The 20566-nt window shown below is 35.6% G+C and overlaps 3 protein-coding genes across 5 annotated transcripts; 1 reads left to right on the top strand and 2 right to left on the bottom strand.

Annotated features, from left to right (window-relative positions):
* Positions 1–1219: 1219 nt before the first annotated feature.
* On the bottom strand, positions 1220–2657 carry LOC112512296 (UPF0481 protein At3g47200-like). Its single transcript, XM_025118174.1, has one exon. It carries the CDS (start codon positions 2655–2657, stop codon positions 1290–1292), a length of 1368 nt encoding a protein of 455 aa, XP_024973942.1. The 3' UTR covers positions 1220–1289.
* A 2502-nt stretch (positions 2658–5159) lies between these two features.
* On the bottom strand, positions 5160–7265 carry LOC112512462 (lycopene beta cyclase, chloroplastic/chromoplastic). 2 transcript variants are annotated; one of them, XM_025118441.1, is made up of 2 exons: positions 7190–7265; positions 5160–6816 (listed from the first exon to the last, which is right to left on the bottom strand). In XM_025118441.1, the coding sequence occupies exon 2, from the start codon at positions 6685–6687 to the stop codon at positions 5407–5409; it is 1281 nt and encodes a 426-aa protein (XP_024974209.1). In that variant the 5' UTR covers positions 6688–6816; positions 7190–7265; the 3' UTR covers positions 5160–5406. The 2 variants fall into 2 exon arrangements, with proteins under 2 accessions (XP_024974209.1, XP_024974208.1); XM_025118440.1 differs by having other exon boundaries at positions 5160–6865; positions 7190–7263.
* Positions 7266–9092: 1827 nt separating this feature from the next.
* On the top strand, positions 9093–18037 carry LOC112512576 (L-galactono-1,4-lactone dehydrogenase, mitochondrial). Of its 2 annotated transcripts, none has more exons than XM_025118617.1 (6): positions 9093–9825; positions 13521–13771; positions 14797–14976; positions 15435–15855; positions 16271–16411; positions 17755–18037. In XM_025118617.1, exons 1-6 carry the CDS (start codon positions 9142–9144, stop codon positions 17923–17925), a joined length of 1848 nt encoding a protein of 615 aa, XP_024974385.1. In that variant the 5' UTR covers positions 9093–9141; the 3' UTR covers positions 17926–18037. The 2 variants fall into 2 exon arrangements, with proteins under 2 accessions (XP_024974385.1, XP_024974384.1); XM_025118616.1 differs by having other exon boundaries at positions 14797–14982.
* The last annotated feature ends 2529 nt before the right edge of the window (positions 18038–20566 follow it).

Raw genomic sequence — 20566 nt, 5'->3', positions numbered from 1 at the left:
AAATAATTTATTTTTGGTTTAATAATATAACATTTTATAAAAATAATAATTAAGTATTATGTTAGAACTCAATGATTATCTTAATTATATTTTAGATTTTTTATATTTAAAATGAGATGTTTATCTTGTATTTGATTGTGTTTATCTGTAGTTAGTTACACGAATTCAGATATGAAGCTTTAATAAGTTATACTTACGCACAATTTACTTGTAATCTTGAGTTTTAAGTAATATGCACTAATAAACAGTACTTTACGCATAAAAAGTGGTTTTTAAGAGTTTTTGTCAAATGATTTATAATATAGAATATTTTTTTATATAATTTAATTTAAGTTTAATAATAAAACAATTTATTTTTTGTTTAATATTATAAATTTTATAAAGATAATAATTAAGTATTCTGTTAGAATTTAATGATTATACTAATTATATTTTAGATTTTTTATATTTAAAATGAGATGTTTATCCTGTATTTGGTTGTATTTATCTACAGTTAGTTACACAAATTCAGATTTGGGATGAAATTGGATAGAGATGAAATCGTTTAGGGATGAACGGGTTTAAGAGTTTTTAAGAGTTTTAGCCAAAATGCTTTATAAGATAGTATAGATATGTCAATTAGATAAAAACCTTAACAAAACCCTAATTACCATTTTATTAGAAATAAACCATAAGAAAACAATAACGTTAAGTACATAATTAGTTTATTAATTTTTTAGTAAATTACAGATTTGGTCCTTGTGGTATGGTGGTTACTACGAAAATGGTCTTTGAACTTTATTTATTACAACTTGTTATCGTTTAGTAACAAATTAGTTCCTTCATTAACCAATTTGTAACAAATTGTCTTTACTCAGATGAACCAATTTCATAAAACCATACAAACCATAGGGACCAAATCCATAATTAAATCTAAAAATTAAAAAATTTTAATTTTCTATACTTTGAATTTATTAAAAATTTAAAAAACCCAATGGACTTTAGTGTTTGAAATAATTAAATTTTTAGACAATTTTCTGGAACAAATATGTTCTTAAATATTTCAAAACCTGATTTCAATCAAGGGTAACTCACGGGCAAGTTGCACATAACAAACAAAGAAATTCATATGCGACCTTGGTCACGTATTAGGTCGGTTGGTATGGATACATATTTGAAAATTAAATATAAACACTAGCTAATTCTTCAAATTATTATTTAAAAGTATAAGTTACTAATAACCCAAAAATATTGTTCAAGTAGATATTTGACAGAGATGCCAAGGAGCAGATGATGAAACCCTACTCATATCATAGGTTATGCCTCTCCTTCAAAGCCTTGCAAACATAGTCGCAATCACTTCGGAGACCCCAAACACTGAAGTAAGCTTGGACACCACTAAGAAACAGACCCACAACTCCGACGAAAAGTGCTACAAATGCCCAAGGACTCTTCATATACTCATGCTTCAGTTGGCTGATCCATGTGTTCCTCTTACTGTCATAATGCTTCTGAATCGCAAATCTTGCCTCCGAATACGCAAAATTGTTGGGCACCAGATCGGTTCCGATTTCGTTGAACAGTTTCGCCACTTCTTTGTCACTCCCAAGCCGGTTGTCGAGAACCCCAGCTTTTCGAAGAACCTTAACGTCCTCAGAATGATCGATCAGGGAATCCATAAGACATATGTAAGAGGTGACCCACGAAGCTTTTGCGTCATTTGAGCACATCTCGTAGGCCACCAAGTTTAACAACATTGGTTTTGTTGCATCGTCGATGGTGATGGGAGGAAGTTGCAGGTTTGCGAAAAACCCATGTTTAGAAAACTCGATATGTGCCAGAGATCTGGTTACACTTGGTTTGAAATGAATCCCTACTTCTATAAGCTCATTGACATTACGAAAAGTGTACCTATCGTTTGCTCTTGGGCCTAAAGATTTCTCTCGTGTAACCCTAGTTTGCAGAAGCTCGAGAAGATGATTAATGGTGGCGGGAATTGGATTGTTCGCTTTAGCGTAATTTGCTTGGCCTCCTCTTCTGTGTCTTTCGGTCGCCAAAATGTTGTCATCAATGAACCTTTTGATCTTGAAATCCCACATCTTGTCTGGTACGAACTTCATCACTTCGGTTAGAACTGGATATGGGATTTGGTTTTCCAGCAAAAACAAATCTTGTTGGACGAACATAATCTGGTGGCCTTTCAACCCTAAAGTGTCATTGTTCAAAAAGATGTGCTCAATGAAGTACAAAATGAAACAACCATCTAACATCATCATCTTTGTGAATTCTTCATCCGAGAAACGATCATCTTCATCTTCTTCATAATACCCTCTCAACGTCTGAACCATTTCTTCAAGCTTGTTGTACAAACTCTGAAGCGACTCCTGGTTCCCAGAGACGAGCTCGTTTGTAAAGAGAGGTTTGAAGTTCTGAACCGACTCGAGGTTCGGGTTGCCATGGTGGTATGGACCAAGAGAGACGACCTTTGGCACGTAATACTTGTCGTGATCCTTGTGCTCTCTTAGGATCATTGGAACTCTGTGAATTTGGGTTGAACAAGAAGGTGGAGACTTAGCTTTCAAGATCGAATGAAGCCATTCTTCATGTGGGTTTCCATCAGTTGTACCAAATGCTTCTTCTTCGATGCTTAGCGTTTGGTCATTAATGGCTTCCGCCATTGTCGATTTATGTGAGTGTATATGGTGTGATGGATGATTATTGGGTTATATTTATAGATGAAGTTAGAATCATGTACCGAAAAACGTACTGAAATTTGTAGGTTTTTTATTGATCAAAGATCCTTAACTTCATCCATGACAATAAGTCACGAATATTGGAAATCTTTTACATCGTACGGAAACGTTTGCTTCATGCCGAGGCTATCACAACTTTTCTAAGTAGCTCTTTAATTTTAAGACTATCCTCAACAAATTCTAAAAATAAAACATTAAAACACCAAGGAATCAAATAATAATCAGTTACAACTTCAAGCAATTACCCTTTACAAACATCTAATACCAAATAATGGCTAAAACATTAACATAGAGTAAAGAAAAGGGTTTTATACCAAGGAAAATCGCCACTTGGTGAGGTCGCCGGTGCGGTGCGGGAGGTCGTCGGCAAAGAAAGGAGGAACTGATTTTAGTTTTGTTTTACACCATGGAGAGAATTTCCGAACTTGATTTCGGTTTTGTGAATCACGGCTTCTGTTTGGGGCTTAGATTATAATAATAAAAAAAACGGATTATTTCCGACAGATTTCCAGCGGAAATAATTGTGAGTAAATCTTTAAAATTATTATTTTTAAATATTTTTAAGAAACAGCCGGTTTTCATGAAATTTTTGAAATTTTCATTTCATTTGAAACCATGAGCATTAGCATCAACATTAGCATTAAAGCTAGATCGACTAAAGCCCAGTTAAGATTGAATAAAACCCACTAACATCCATTAAAGCCCAATAACGTCAAATAAAGTCAACTAACATTCATTGGAACCCAATACGGCCAAATAAAACCCAATACATCCATTAAACCCTAAGAGAACCATTAGAGCCCAATACGAGCAAATAAAACCCAATAAATCCATTAAAGCCCAATAAGATCAAATAAAACTCAATAGATCCATTAAAACCCAACAGAACCATTAAAGTCTAACTAACATCCATTAAAGCTAATACGAATAGATTCATTAAAGTCTAATAAGACCAAATAAAGTCCAATACATCCATTAAAACCAATAAACCTTTGAAGCCCAACTAACAACTTTTAAAGCCCAATAAGAGCCGTTAAAGCTCAACTTAACATCCATCAAATCCCAAAACGACAAAATAAAGCGTAATAGATCCAATAAATCCTAATAAGGCCAAATAAAGCCTAATCGATCCATTAAAATCCTAATAAGAACCATTAAAACCCAACGCAACTAACATCCATTAAAGTCCAATACGACCAAATATAATCCAATGGATCCATTAACGTCCAATAAGACCAGAAAAAGCTCAATAGATCTATTAACACCAATAGAACCAAAAAAAGCTCAATTGATCTAAATAAAGTCCAATACATCTATTAAAGTCCAGTAGATCCTTTTATGATCATTGGTGATCTACTACCTGTTTGTAAGAAAACATGTACTACATATAAGTACGTGGTGTGTATTGGGGCTCAACTAAGACCCGTTAAAGCCAAATAAGACTTCTTTTATAATTTTTTAAAGAACAATAATAGCAATGACATCGGATTACGTGTTTGTATGTAAGTATGTATTGGACTCGATAAGAAAATTATGATCCACTATACATACTATGTGGAGTATATGTGTTTGGGTTAGAAGTACAACAATCCACAAATGGCATATTCTTGTGTCAACTAATATATGCTAGTGGTATCTTAAAGCAATTTGGCATGTTGAGCTGCATGTCTACATCAACTCCAATGAATGTGAATAAAAAGTTAACAGATGAAGATGGCACTGGAATGGCAGAAGCAGGGAAGTACAAAAGCCAAGAAGGTAAACTCATTTATCTTACTGATACAAGACCAGATCTGTTGTTTGATGTTGGTCTTCTCTCAAGATTCATGCACAGTCCAACAAACAGCACTTTGGAGCAGCAAAAAGGGTGTATAGATATGCAGATGGTACTAAAGATATGGGGATTTGGTATAAGAAAAATAAGCAGTTCATCTTAACTGGAAATACAGATGGGAATTGGGTAGGTTCACATGATGATAGAAGAAGTACCAGTGGAAGCATTTTTATGTTGGGATCTGGAGCCATCACTCGGAGCTCGAAGAAACAAGCAGCTGTATCATCCACTGTGGCTGAATACATAGCAGCTACATCTGTTGCTTGCCAACCCATCTGGTTAAGATGATTCCTTGTGCATATGGATTAAGAAGTATGCAAGACCAACAATCAATTAGTCGATATACTCATCAAGGCACTCCTGCCAACGGAGTTTGTGGATATGAGGAACCGTCTTTCTATTGATAATGGCTTGATGGATTAAGCTCACCCACCCCATGTGGCTGACAGATTAAGCCATCATCTTAACGAAGAAGCCACAAACAAACACCCATATAGGACTGACTGATTAACCCATATACTAACAAGTTACAAGCCATTAAGTAAGACAGCCCCTTACTCTTATTTTACTTCCATTCAGCTGTAGAATAGACATCAACTCAAGCTATATGCTCAATTTGAAAGATTCTGAATCATAATCCAGGAATGATACAAGTTTTTGATTCAAAATAACTCTCCAAACTGGTGTGGCAAAAACAACAATTCTATATAAACTGTATAAAAAAAGATGGTTTCCAACAAATATAGAGACAGATTGAAAATGAACTGAAACATAAAACAATTATAAACCCATATCCTGAAGAACGAAAGCTTACACATATGAAACTGCGAATCTTGATATCTATTCTTTATCTTGGGCTAAATTGTTTATCATGGTTGCCAATGGCAGAGTTCCTTTTGCCATGATTTCAATCCTGCAAGTATTAGAGGCATGAGAGAAAAGAGAAAGCCCGAAAGTGAATAGTTCGGGTAGAAACAATCGTGATGACAAAAACCCATGCCAGTAATGCGGTTCTAGATCAAAAAACGCATCAAAAAACCTTCGGGTTCCTTCCAAATCGAGCTTAAGCAAGACATCCATACCGAAACAGAAGAACTCGCGTTGTCTTCTTCTCTCAATCGGCCACAAATCTTTCCAAATTTGTGCTGATAAATTGGTTCCGGTGAGCCCTTTTTCAGAACCAAGATACTGAATTATGGATTTAGCCACAATTGGGGCAGCCGCCAAGGTTCTAGCCACCATATATCCGGTGGAAGGGTGCACCATCCCAGCGGTGCCGCCTATTCCAAGAACTCTTTGTGGCAGAACTGGAAGAGGGCCGCCCATCGGGATAACACAACGTTCATCTTCTTCTATGCTTTTCACTTTTATACCCAAATGCTTTAATCTACAAACCATTCTTTCTTGAATATCTTCCATTTTTAATCCGGGACGAGCCACAAGGGAAGTTTCTTCAAGAAAGATCCGATTGGACGAAAAGGGCATCGCGTAAAGAAAGGTCGGGATCTTTGAGTTTCTTTCTTTGATTTCAAGATTGTTATTGAGATGTGAATCTCTCCAATCCATGAAGAGCATTTTATCGACATCAAAAGGGTGTTCCTCGACTTCTGCTAGAATTCCATAAGCCACTTGGTAACCGGGATTGTAAGGCTTATCATACTGAACTAAAGATCGAGAAAAACCAGTTGCATCAAGAACGAGTGTTGCTTGAATCGTGACACCATCGTTGCAAATCAAGAATGATTTGAGTTCTTCATGAATCACTTTGATTACTTTCGCTTGATGGAACTTAACGCCATTCGATATACACTTCTGTAACATCTTCGATTTAAGCTGTTTCCTATTAACCCTTCCATAAGGCCTTCCAAGATTCTTGGAAGAGCCTTCATCGATGTAAACAACCGCACTAGACCAAGTGGTATCAATGCAATCTAGCAAATCCATAGCTTCGAATTCATCCACCCAAACACCGTAATTATTGGGCCAAATCAGTTTAGGAGACGGGTCAATGGAGCAAACGCTGAGCCCGGCCTCGGAAACTTGTTGGGCAACCGAAAGTCCCGACGGCCCGCCACCAACAACCACCAGATCCACCACTAGACCCTTTGAGGGATCATACATAGGAAGCTCTAAATCAAGATTTTCTTTCTTGGTTTCTGGAACAAGCTCTAAAAGAGCACTACTTCTGGCCTTAATACCACCTCTATGACCCAATTTCACATGGGATTTCTTAGGGCCACATCCAAGATCCTGAATTTGACACTTAGATAAACTCAAAGAGCTTAAATTTCCTGCAAATCTATTAACAGGGTGCAGAAATTCAAACGAATTATGAGTTCTTAACAAAGTATCCATTGACACCCAGATGAAATTACAGTTGATTTTGAAGTTTTTTCCAACTGAAACCCCAGAAATTATTCGAGCATATCCAGAACCCAGAAAACCCTCAAATTCTACAAACTAAGTTATGAACTTTTACTAGAAATTGATTCAAGAAACCTGCTATCTGGCTAGAAAGGGAGATAATTGAAGATAGATGAGATGGGTTTGTTGCGAAGTGTTAAATGAATCATATCTACGAGGCGACGAATTGAAAGAAAAAAAGAAAGAGGGAAAGACTTACCGATGACGATGAGTGATGACGATGAGGATGGAAGATAGGTGGCGAAAGAAATCGTCTTTTTGGGAGATGGATAAAGAAATAAATCATGTGGTAAGCCCCCGGCGACAGAAAGAAATATAACTTGTGGATGTCCCATGATACACCATTTTTCATTTTATTGTACATTTAATTGCAAAAACTACGTTGTGGATATGATTTTTTTGTTAATTAGTTTACAAAAGCTGGTAGTCATCTAGAGATTAGTCGGCTTGCATAGCGGGTTAGATATTGAGGTTAATAAAAAAAAATATTAAATGAAATATCTTTGAATAAATTTAAATCTTAGAAATCAATAAACATGACTCTTACAAATCTTGGAAATCAAGTTCAGGTATCAGATACTGACGAAAAGAATTTGAATAGTAAATGGATCATAAATGAATGTATGTTTATAAATAATATTTTTCGATCATGTTTTAGTTTATGGTTATTTCTGAATTTACTAGGGGATGATCCAACCATACCTTCTGGGCCTGAAGGCAAAATCGAGAGCAAAAAACACGCATATAATGTTATGTTTTCCTATGTCATAAAGAGATCGAAAATCCCCCTAAATAGGCAGTTACTCAACAACTTATTTGGGATGGTTAAATAGTTATTTGAATATAACAACAATTATCAAATAAATTTAGTGGATGTGATCAACAAAGTTTATTACACCAAAATTCAAAAGTTGGATTGCCTTCTAAATCTAAGTACCATGTTTTGAAGTGAAGTTCAGAAGGCCGTACACCTTTCTGAATAAAAGTTTCGGAGGATGCACGTCTTTTGAATATCACTTAGTGGATACAACCCAAGGGCCCCTGGAACCTCGCCAAGGTCGTGACCCTTTGGCTTTGACCGTCTCTTTATGATGATCTTAGGTCCACGATAGCTTCTACAGGTATGCACTGCCACCTCCTAACTCATATGATACTTATATCAATAAACCAAAATCGATCTCATTTAATTCACAACTACATTGAAATGTTTAATGATACTGAAATCACCAACAAAATTTGGCAATATGGGAACATGAATTATATTAAAATATTGAGTCAATATTGAGTAAAAGGCCAAATAATCAACCCGCTAAAATGAGTTGCTGATAAGATCAATCAATCATCTCGAACAACATAAAACAAAGCGTACCCAAATTAAAATAACTACAAAAGGAAATTGATGTCAAAATCTTTTTGCTTCGACAACAATTTATGTTCTCTAATGAACCTCTTAATAGGATTCGAATCCAAACGACGTTCTGGTCATCTTTTTGAGAAAAAGAACAAAAACGAAGCAAAAGATTTTACATGATTTGGATATTTTCTTGTAAACAAATACCTCATAACTTTTTTTTTTCTTTCTATATTTCTTTTCAACATAATTTATTTTGAAAATGAAATTTTCATAACAGTTATCTTCAACAACTAAAGGGCCGTTTATCAAACGCTTACTTGAGTAAGTGCTTGCCAAGTCATATTAACTTACCGGATGAATATGGTAAGGACCAAGAATCTTACCCGGTAAGAGCGAGACAAGTACCAAGGTCTTGCCTGGTAAGTGAAAACGACACCCTTACCATGGTAAGCACTTACCGGGTAAATTGCGGTATAAGATGCTATTTTGATGGACTAAAATCTTACCCGATAAGTAAATGATAAGTGTTAAATTTTACCGGTAAACACTTTTCGGCTAAGTGTTTGGTAAACGACCTCGCACTCTTTGGAATGAGAGAAGTATATTAAAAGTACTAGACAAACACGCTCATTGCTTGTTAGGTTAAGGGGTAAATGATTGGCAATGAAAACTTAAGGGGCCAATGGTACAAATTTGAATCATATCAGGCGACCACGATAAGCTCTCCGTTCACATAGGAGTCGTGTAGTGACACTGCTGCATCAGAAGTGAATAAGTCGCCGGAAAAATCAATACAGATGTTCAGATCTCTCAAACTAAAGCGATCCCTCCAATCCTTCGTCACCCACCACAAAAACCCACATTTCAATCATAGCCTCGAACCCTTATCTTCATCCACCAGTAAAACCCTTCCATTAAACCTCATACGTCAATTCTCTTCATCATCACCACCGCCAAACCAGCCACCGCTCTCCGCCGCTTCAGCTACTTCCTCTGAGCTTCGAAAATACCTTGGATACTCCGCGCTCCTCCTCAGCTGTGCCGTCGCTACTTACTACTCCTTCCCTTTCCCTGAAAATGCAAAACACAAGAAGGCCCAACTCTTCCGGTACGCCCCTCTTCCCGACGACCTTCACACGGTCGTTAATTGGAGCGGGACTCATGAAGTACAGACCCGGGTCTTTCTCCAACCCGAAACTTTAGAGGAATTGGAGACCATTGTGAAAGATGCCAATGAGAAGAAGCAGAAGATTCGACCTGTTGGGTCAGGGTTATCCCCGAATGGGATCGGGTTGGCCCGTGCTGGGATGGTGAATCTGGCTTTGTTGGATAAAGTTTTGGAGGTGGATAAAGAGAAGAAAACGGTTCGAGTGCAGGCGGGAATTCGGGTCCAGCAGCTTGTTGATGCTATCAAGGATTATGGCATTACTTTGCAAAACTTTGCATCTATCAGAGAACAGCAGATTGGAGGCATTGTTCAGGTATGGATGCCATTTCAGATTTTAAAATTGACATAAATTTGTTAACTTTATAGAACAATTACGGTGCTACAACTGATGATGTCATTTTTTTAGTCTTCCGAATAAAAGCAAAATCACATCCATTTTTGATGCAAAAGATGACTTTTTTTGACCTCTAATGTATCTAAATCTTGAATTCTTAAACTAATTAGATCGAACCTTACTTGCCATGTTCCTCTGGTGATGCATATCATGTTGTTCATTGGCTATCTCTCTGCCTACTTGCATACTCCTTTACGGGTTATACAAAATGCATATCATGCTGATTTTAGTCTTTAGTGCTTTTCTTGTTTTTTGAGTACTTCTTCCATCTCCATTGTCTCATTATTTTTGGATGATTGAATAATGAATCATGCTGATGGATTGAGAGTTCTCTTCAATTATCTATTTTGAGCGTGCTAAATCATCTTTGAGGGTTCTTCAGAGATCCTAGGGTTTCTGCAGGAGCCTTGTTCATCATCTCAGTTTCAAAAGTCTTTTTCCTTTTAGTTCACCCTTTGAACTTTCGTATCTTAATGAAGCGGTATCAGGGTATATTCTTGTCATCAGACTCTTTAGTTGGTCCAAAGATGAATGTCTTCAACTCTAGCTTTCATAACAAAGAACTACTGTTTGCCCAATTGAGCTTGTTCATATGGTTGGAATATGTCCAATATAATCTAGAGGTCCTGAGTTTAAATCCTGTTCTTGGGATTAGCCACCAAATCACTAGTGGCGTGCCAATTGGCAGGTGGCAAAGTTTAAATGACTTTAGTGGTTTCCTGGCTTTCTTAAGGAAGAAAATCACTGATCATCGAAAGCACAGTCCACACAGCTGCTATTCATTACTCGAGCTTTTAGGAATGCTAATCTACCTCCATGAGCTTCTCTAATCAATAAGCCCCGGTTTGAGTGTTTAGGAATTCATAATTCGCTCATTTGAAGAGAAATCCATCTTGAATAAGATGATGCATTTAGAGAACACTTTAGATAGGGACCAAAATCTAGGTCAACTTTCATATAGCTCTTTTGTAAAAGAAAATCCAAGGACTCTAGCTTCTAAGATGGATGAGATGTATTGCTTCCAAGAAAGAGCATCTGTCACCATGTTTGAGGAATCTGTCTTTTGCTTATACAAAAAGGAGTACATTTGTAGGAACTTCACCCACTTGGCATGTCTTGGATTGGGCTTATGCTTGCGATTGATGTACTTGCGAGCCTCGTGATAAGAAAATACAACAACTTGCTTTTGCTTGAGTTAATGGGACCAAGGGTCTATAGCAGCATCCACTACGGCTTAGAATTTTTCACCATAGGTGCTATAGTTAAGCTTGAATCCTTTGAAGTAGGCCTCTAGTCTCTTTTATTGTACAAAATAATGCCAATACTGACATTACTTGCATTACATTCAAGCTCAATACACACATCAATGTTGGGTAAAACAGTTATAGGTGTTGAACTAAGCTTTATTTAAAATATTCAAAGGTCTTTTAGGCAAATTTAGCCCACTCAAAAGTCCATTAAGACAATCCATGATAGTAGCAACAAGTGTAGATAAATTTTATTAGATCGCCTATAATAGGAAGCCAAAACCATGAAAACTTTTTGCCTCTCTGATGGAAGGAGTAGTCTACGATTTAATTGCCTTCATCTTGGAAGGATCAATAGAGATTCCTTACTTAGACACCACATAGCCAAGAAACACCATATTACATGACATCACATTTCTCCAATTTGCTAGACTTTATGTTTCCTTAAAAGATCAAACACCTTCCTTAAATGATCCAAATGTCCTTCCTCAGATTTTGAGGACACAAGTATGTCTTTGAAGTAGACTAGGGGTGCACAAAAACCCGACCAACCCAACCTGAAGCCACTTGATACCTTATCGAGTTGTAAAATCTTCAAACCGTAGGTATTGGGTTGGAATTGGGTTAGGGTCATTTAAACCCAACCCACCCTGATGCCTCTCTAGACCATGGTTTGAATATGATTGTTGTGTTCTTAATTAATATATGTACATTACACATTAGACGATTATGTAATTAGCTCTATTCAATCATATCACATAATTTTACTTTCTTATCTTCTTGAACTTTCAACTTTCTTCTTTGAGTTTGTTGCAAGCTTTTGTAGACTTGTAACTTTAAATGCACGAAATTGCTTGTTGGTTCTTGTTCTTCTACTTTGAACGATGAATTTATTGCGGTATGTTCTGGCAGACTGAGTAACCATACCTATATACTATAACCACATAGGAAATGGAGTAAATAGCTACCTATGTAATTGTTATCCTTAATAGAAAGCCTCATGCAAATATCTCTTGTGTAATTGTTAGCCTTAATAGAATGCCTCGTGCAAATATCTCTTATGTAATTGTTAGCCTTATTTGTATGTTCTCATTTTGATTGTAAAAATAATGTACCAAAATTTCAACCTGACCAACCCAACCCACACGGTTTTGGGCTGGCTTGGGTTGAGATTTTTTTGAAACTTAAAAATTGGGTTGGGTTGTTCAAATATCTTCAACCCGACCTACTCAACCCAAAAGTTATAGTTTTGGCTAGGGATTCATTGTCGCTGGTTTAGAAAGAAGAAGAAAAAGTTATAGTTTCGGCTGCGTTATCAAAATTTGATGCGAAAGACGTGATCAGTGGAGAGGAAATTGTTGCTTGACAGACATGAAAGAATTGAAGATCTGGGATAGGAAAACACAAAGTTAAATAAGGACTTAAGGTTAAAGAACCAACAACTCTAATCTCTAAAAGGAAGTTGAATTCATGAAGATTAAGAGGAAAGGGAACGCTTAACATCACCAAGATCAAAGATCAATAAAAGGAAGATAAGGTTTCAGGAAAGTAGAGACTGCTCATTCTTAATTTCCATATCATTCAAACGAATTTTATAACAATGCATGACCCTCTATTTGTATAGCACTGTAATAAATAAAATTTTAGACAAAATTAGCCTTTCAAATAAAACAGAAGTTATGATTACAAGGCATATGTAGATTGGAGTTGAGCACTAAAATTCAGCCAATAAGATTTTAATAAATACAAAAAATACTTTGGGGTCCAACCACATTTTTCTTTTTTGTTGCTGAAAAGGTGATTTTGTCTCCCTTTTGTATCTTTGTGGCAAAAAGTGGGCTGACAATCGAGACAGACCACGTTTTTGCAAGGCTGGCAATATTTGCAACATATATCAAGCCAGATAGTTCACCAAAACTACTGGAGCCACCCACATATGTTGCATGTGCACTGTTTATTGGAAACAAGAAAAAGGATATGAGAGTTCTTAGACCTCCCACTGCAGCAGTGTGTATCTTTAATAGTAATTAGAATCACCCAAAATCTTTTCATAGCAAGATATGGTAGGTGGATAACCATTGCTTGATAATAGCTTCATTGTTGATAAAAGCATGTTGGGTTGGCCATTGAGAGAGCGCCATTAAAATGATGAGGCTCAGGGTCAAGGATTCTTTGATCACATAGTTGATATCTTGAATTTGAAGTGTTCTGCAACTTGATATGTAGTTGGTTAGGGAAGATGCCATGAACATGTTGGTGTACTTAAAGTGTGGTGTTCGGTAAGTTTTTAATTTGGTGCGACATAGTTTTATAATCGTTGAACTTGTCTTTGTTGCTGACTAGTATCTTAAATGCTGCTGTCCATAGGTCGGTGCACATGGTACTGGTGCAAAGTTGCCTCCGATTGATGAGCAGGTTATTAGCATGAAATTGGTTACCCCTGCAAAGGGAATGATCGAAATCTCAAAAGACAAGGACCCTGAACTATTCTTCTTAGCTCGCTGTGGGCTAGGTGGGTTGGGGGTTGTTGCTGAAGTCACTCTTCAGTGTGTTGAGAGGCAAGAGCTTGTAGAGCACACGTTTGTCTCTAACTTGACTGAAATCAAGAAAAATCACAAGTACGTATCCGATTTCAGTTGACAAGCCCGATGGTTTTCTTTATGTCTTATGTTTGACATGAGAAATGCTGGAAAATTTGCTTCTGCGAATATTAACTAGATCGGAACGATGGAGTATCCCCTTTTAAGAGATTGAAGGCATGATGTATGAGGATCAAATGAAGTGTTGATCATTTTGCTTTAGTGGATCATTTAATATAACATGAATATATGGAGATAATTACCTTATTTCCACCAATGATTTCTCCCTTATGTCCACTAAAAGACTTCTTATTAATCTGTAATGTATGTTTTTAACGCCCAAAGTCCACATTAGATTTTATGTTCCCATCCCTCTTTCTTGTCTATATTGATGGGATGCACGGTGTACCAGACTGAAGCATGTGATGTTGTCTTACAAATCTCTCTCACTTTTTTCATGATTTTTATCACTTAAATACCTTATGAATGATGAATGAAATATATCAATCACATAATTAGGTGTTCTCCATCCAATTTTCAATGAAATAAACAAATTGAAGTCAGGATTGAGGGAGTTCAGTTAGCACCCAAGCACATGCCACAACTACAGGCCACTTAGGTTTGTGAGCTCACACCTCAAGTGCACGGGGAGAATGTAATTATATGGTTGATGTATGCAAGTTAAAAATTAAATTTCAGTGATGATTTATTTATTTTGCCATCTTTGTCCCATGGTAATCTTTAGATAGATGATGAGGTTTTGTTGCTCTTGGTTTAACCCAAAAGGACTTACAGTCAACTACAAGATGAAACCATCTCTGTATCATTTATGTCTACATAATATGTGTGTGTTTGAGACTTCCGATTTAAGCCTCAAGGAACCAAGTGCAAGACCTTTAATGCACCTTCTTGAGGCAAGGTGCACATTATATTAGTCTGTCTATACATTAAAGAACAATTATGATCAATTCTGGTTTCTTCATTACGTGGGATAAAGTCATCTATCCTACACTCTCTGACCTTTTATTCTTTCTTCTCATTACATTTGTTCTTTTGGGTTGCAGAAAGCTTCTTAACGACAACAAGCATGTAAAGTACCTTTATATACCGTATACCGACACTGTTGTAGTTGTGACATGTAACCCTGTTTCTAAATGGAGAGGCCCACCCAAATATAAGCCCAAGTATAGTCCGGATGAAGCTTTACAGCCTGTTCGTGATCTATATCAAGAATCAAGAGAGAGGTACAGGTGAGTTTTATTGTTTTGTATAGTTTCAGGTGCAAGTCCAAGTTTACTGACAGAGTGTTACCAGGAGAGGCAAGTTTTCAATTTCATATTAGCCTCCATTATGCTTGTAAAACAAGTCTGTTAGGTTCACTTCTCTCGGCTATCTTAAGTGCTTCCGTATACTCCTGTCCCCAAAATCATGCTCACTTTAAAATTTTGAATGAATTTAAAGACAATTTTTTGCAGACAAACTTTATCCTATCTTTAAGAAATGAATGGAGGTTCATTTAGGAAAATCAATATTTTTCCCCATTTATTTTTCAGTAGGATTCAGTTAAAGAAAAATGGACTCTTTTTCAAAAGGGAGAATTAATATTCGACTTTGGACAAAGCAGAGTGTTATGATCAGCTTATGCCTTGTATTTAGTATCCTTTTGATTTTATCTGGTTCGTTAATTCTTTTTTATTTGCAGAGGCCAACCAATGGCAACTTCATCTACGGACGAAAATGAACCAGAAATTTCCAGCCTTACCTTTACTGAGCTAAGAGATAAATTACTATCCCTTGATCCTCTTAACAAGGACCATGTTCGAAAGATCAATCAAGCTGAGGCTGAGTTTTGGAAGAGATCGGAAGGATACAGGGTAGGCTGGAGTGATGAAATTTTGGGGTTCGATTGTGGTGGCCAACAGTGGGTCTCAGAGACATGCTTTCCAGCTGGAACTTTATCAAAACCAAATATGAAGGACCTCAAATACATAGAGGACGTTATGGAGCTGATAGAGAAAGAAGAGATACCTGCACCTGCACCTATAGAACAGAGATGGACTGCTTCTAGCAGAAGTTTGATGAGTCCAGCTTCAAGCTCATCAAATGACGATATATTCTCATGGGTAAGTGGATAATATTGGGCTATATGTTGCTTTACATATCTTAGCATGCCAAATAGGTTTCGACATACATGATTCTCAGATATACCCATGAAACCATTCCACTTAGCATTTAGGAAAAGTTTATGGGGCTAAGATTGCACAATTAACGAGTGCAAACATTACAACATGCCAGCTTTAAGGTTCTCAAATTAAATTTGGTGAATTGTGATAAACATGTGGTCAAGGGGTATTTAGTAAAACCACTTTTCTCAACTACAAGCTAGCCAGCAGTTAGACTCTTAACAGTTGATTGTCTGAACTCAAAACGACACATTATTTATGCTTATCGAGTCATCGTATCTTTTGTGCAATTGGCTTGTTTCCCTCTAACTCTTGTGTGTTATCTTACGTGTCATTCTTGTTTTCAACGTGGCAGGTGGGTATAATCTTGTATCTTCCTACAACAGATGCTCGCCAGAGGAAACAAATAACAGAAGAATTCTTCCACTATAGGCACCTGACTCAATCACGCCTTTGGGATCAATATTCTGCTTACGAACATTGGGCTAAGATTGAGGTATGTTTCACATGCCAGATATTCCTTCAGTAGTACATATATGAAATGAAATACTGGTCAAAAGGATTAAGCTATATTAAATTGGACTGAAAGCAACGTAGGAGCTTTGCTTCAAAAACATGAAATATATGCTATTGTCCGAACATCTTTTTAACGTGGATGTCCGGGTCAGCTTGCGTGCAACTCGACTGACTAATCCCATGAAGCCCTGATGGATATTAATTCCTAGTAGCCCTGAGGAGACTTGAACTAATTTGTCTTGCTAACTAATAAATCATGTGCGACCAGATGGTAATTCAATCGATTACCATGTGCGAAGTACTGATATTTTAGGAAGTCAATGTGAATGTGTTTTAGCATTTGGCTGAGTATTGTGTAAACACAATCAAAGGTACATATTGCTCTGTTAGTGACCAAGTAATCTTAACCAGATTTGATAAATTTGGTTGGTCAAAGAACTTGCATCTCACTTAATTTTAACAAGTCCATTATCCAAGCTTATATGCTAAAAATGAATCTGTAGTAGATTGTAAAGCTGTGAGACTCGATATAAGACATACCCTTGTGGTTCTGGAGTATGAAGGACCTCCATATGAGACTCAGATTGTTGCTACTTTCATGATGCACCGCATCGACATTATGCATAATGAACCTAGAGCCACATGTTTTGATTAGGTCTCCTCCATTTCGGAATTGATCGATCGACCAGGTCCAGTGTCCAATTACATAATGATAAATGTACACACTTTTGTAATTTGTGAAATCTTTTGATATGGACATAAGTTTGTGATATCAGAAGCATTTCATAATTTACATAAGTGCTTACGTGAGTCATTGTGTAATTGGACGGATTCTGAGGTCAATCGATCAATCCTCCAAAATGGAGGAGACCTAATCGAAACATGTGGCTCTACGTTCACATTGCTCGAGTTTGCACCCTCTTATGTGTTGGAAGATTGCGAAAAACAATCATCATGCACAATAAACAAGGTTTAATGTTCGTACGATTTACATTTGGGTTAAAAAATGCTCCATCTGTCTTTCAAAGGCAATGGTAAGGATTTTTGAAAGCAAATGTCATTACTTTCCACCGGTAATGAAGGTTGGTTTTCTTTAGTTCTAGTGGGAAGGTTCTTGGAACCTTCCTTTTTCACTCACACTTTGATCTTCCAACAAACAACCGCTTGACCCTTTGGGGTAGATGACATGTCTGCTTATATCCCATCTTGAGACCCTTTCAAGTGGGGGTATACTAGGTTCTTAACCATCCAGTTTGAAAGTAGTATTTAAAACACACATTTCTTGATACAGTGTGTGTGTATATATATATATTGTTTTTTCAGGTTCCAAAAGACAAAGCCGAACTTGCAGCACTGCAGGCAAGGTTAAGAAAGCGATTTCCGATAGATGCATTCAACAAAGCACGGATGGAGTTGGATCCAAACAAGATCCTTTCCAATGGCATGCTGGAAAAGATGTTTCCGTTAGATGATAATGGCACTTCTTCCTTGTAATCTTGTGTCGAAATTTAGCTGTGCATCACATAAAGAGGATACAAAAACTAAAAGGGTACGAAACAATGGGAATACTGTCATCATATCCTACAGTTATGATATCATATGATATGCTTTCTTGTTTTACAGTTTTGGTATCATATAAGTTAGCTTTTACGGCGACCTATATATCGTTTGAATTCCTCATAGTTCTTAAGAATCATTCTCGTCATCGCTATTGTATTGGTGTTTTTTGGTTTTTCGGACTTCTGTTCTTAGTTACTTTGTTAAAAAACCAATTTTTACTGGTTATTACGATCATTGTGAGTGAGTTAAATTGCATGTTTTAGGGGCGGGTGGGTGCGTATTATTGATTCTGTGTTTTTCATGTTTCTGTATTTAGTAACGTTGCTAAAAAACTGTTCTACGTCATCATGAGGGAGGTAAATCGTGTGTTCTGAGGAGCGGGTGAGTGTGTATCAAGGGTTTTGTGTCATTCAGATTTCTCGTTCTAATTACTTGTTAAACAAAAACATTTCACATCTTGAAACAAATACAAACGAAATAAAATATAAAAAAACTACATATTGTGAACGTTAAATGCATTTTTATATATTGCTAAATATATTTTTATTTTTAATTTTTTTATCAGAAGTTACTTTTTATATTATCAGTACATGATTTGATCTGAATTTAATATAAAATTATGATAATATTATTGTTATGTAATTAGATTGTGAAAACACTACATATTGTGAATGTTAAATGCATTTTTATATATTATTAAATACATTTTTATTTTTAGTTTTTTATCAAAAGTTACTTTTTATATTATCAGTACATGATTTGATCTGAATTTGATATAAAATTGTGATAATATTATTGTTATGTAATTAGTGATGGAAAGTGTCAAAGTCGGTGATGGGCATGTCACTTCAAGTATGTTGGTCCGTTTTATATCCAAAGAGTGAATGCTTCATTGGAAGCATACTCCATGTCCCAACAATTTATTGCAAAAATCCAACAAACCCTTCAAAAAACAGGACATGTTTAAAAGGGAAATGAAAGGACCTTTTGTCATTGCACCTCCATGCAAACCATATGAATTTATAAGAGCATCCAAAGTTCAATCTCACATGAAACAATTTAATCTGATGTTTAAACGAGTTGTAAAATCTTTGAATTGTAATTATTGGATTGAACTTGGGTTTCGGTTATTTTGAACATAATCCAACCTGATGAACCCAATATCTTTATATTTCTTGTATTTAATATGATTGTTAGGTTGTTAATATGTACATTAGACAATTACACTATCACGTATCCGCTTTATATAAATATATTCTCAATATCTTGTCTATCTCTATATAACTTATTTGTATATATGTAAAAAATAAATGTGAACATATATATGTAAGATAAGAAAAGTAGTTGAAGGTATATATATATATATATATGAGCGATCAAATGAAAACTGTCCTCATTTGTGTAAACCATGTAAACCAATCTTATCCATCCATTTTCTTGATTAATGGTTAGTTTAGGTTATATTAGAAAATTAAGAAAAAATATAAAATAAAAATTTATTTTATAATCCTAAAAAGGGCAAAATGGTAACTTTGATAGTGATAATATTAATGACAACCATATCATGTATATCGTAACATTAATGAAACAAAATCATTTGTAAAATAATATATTAATTTTATGTTCAAATATTATAAAAAAATAACATCCATCATTAAAATAGATCAACAATAAAAATAAAACACACTATAATCAATTTAACATAATGAAACCTTTTGAATAAAAAAAAATTACTACAACATTTCATGAACGAAATGATTTCACGGTTTCATCAATTCACAAATCAACGTAATGTTAGATGAGACATTTGTCATTTTCAAGTTTTCGGTAGATGGATTTGTTTCAATCTAATTATAAAATGGTTTCATTGTTATTGGTAGATAGATCCGTTTCATTGTAATAATGAAATGGTTTCACTATTCGCTAATTACACAACATTTTCTTATCAATTATGAAATGGTTTCACTTTCTTCATGCACCCATTTCATCAGCCAATTTCTTCCGATTATGAAATGGTTTCACTTCCTTCACACACCCATATCATCATGCACCCTATTCATCATGCACCCATTTCATCATGCACCCATTTCATAATCATTTTCACTTACTCCATCCACCAATTTCACCATGTATGAAACCGGTTTCATCATGCACCAATTTCATATTTATTTTCACTTATTCCATGCACCAATTTCACCATATATGAAATCGGTTTCATGAATATTTTTCTTTATTCTATTACTGATTTCATGGATTTATAGATCTAATAACTTACGATTTTCATGAATCTTGGCAATAATAAACCGAGACACAATATAACAAAATCCAATTTTTAATATTATAATTTAATTAAATATTTAAATGTTACCCTTTATAAAAAATCCTTTATTATGTTACCTTAATTAAAATTTATTAATAACTTCCATATTTAATAGATAATAATGCCAATGACCAATATACCCTTAATAATTAAATTTAATTAGAAAAAAATAAAATTTTCCTATTGGTCGAAATTAGTTTACACGGTTTCTAAGAAATGAATGGTTTTCATTTGAACGTCTCTCTCTCTCTCTCT

Source organism: Cynara cardunculus, assembly GCF_001531365.2.
Source record: "Cynara cardunculus var. scolymus isolate 2C chromosome LG 5, CcrdV1, whole genome shotgun sequence".
Lineage (NCBI taxonomy): Eukaryota > Viridiplantae > Streptophyta > Magnoliopsida > Asterales > Asteraceae > Cynara > Cynara cardunculus.
The sequence above is the reverse complement of the archived record's forward strand: the minus strand, read 5'-3'. Positions and strand labels throughout refer to the sequence as shown.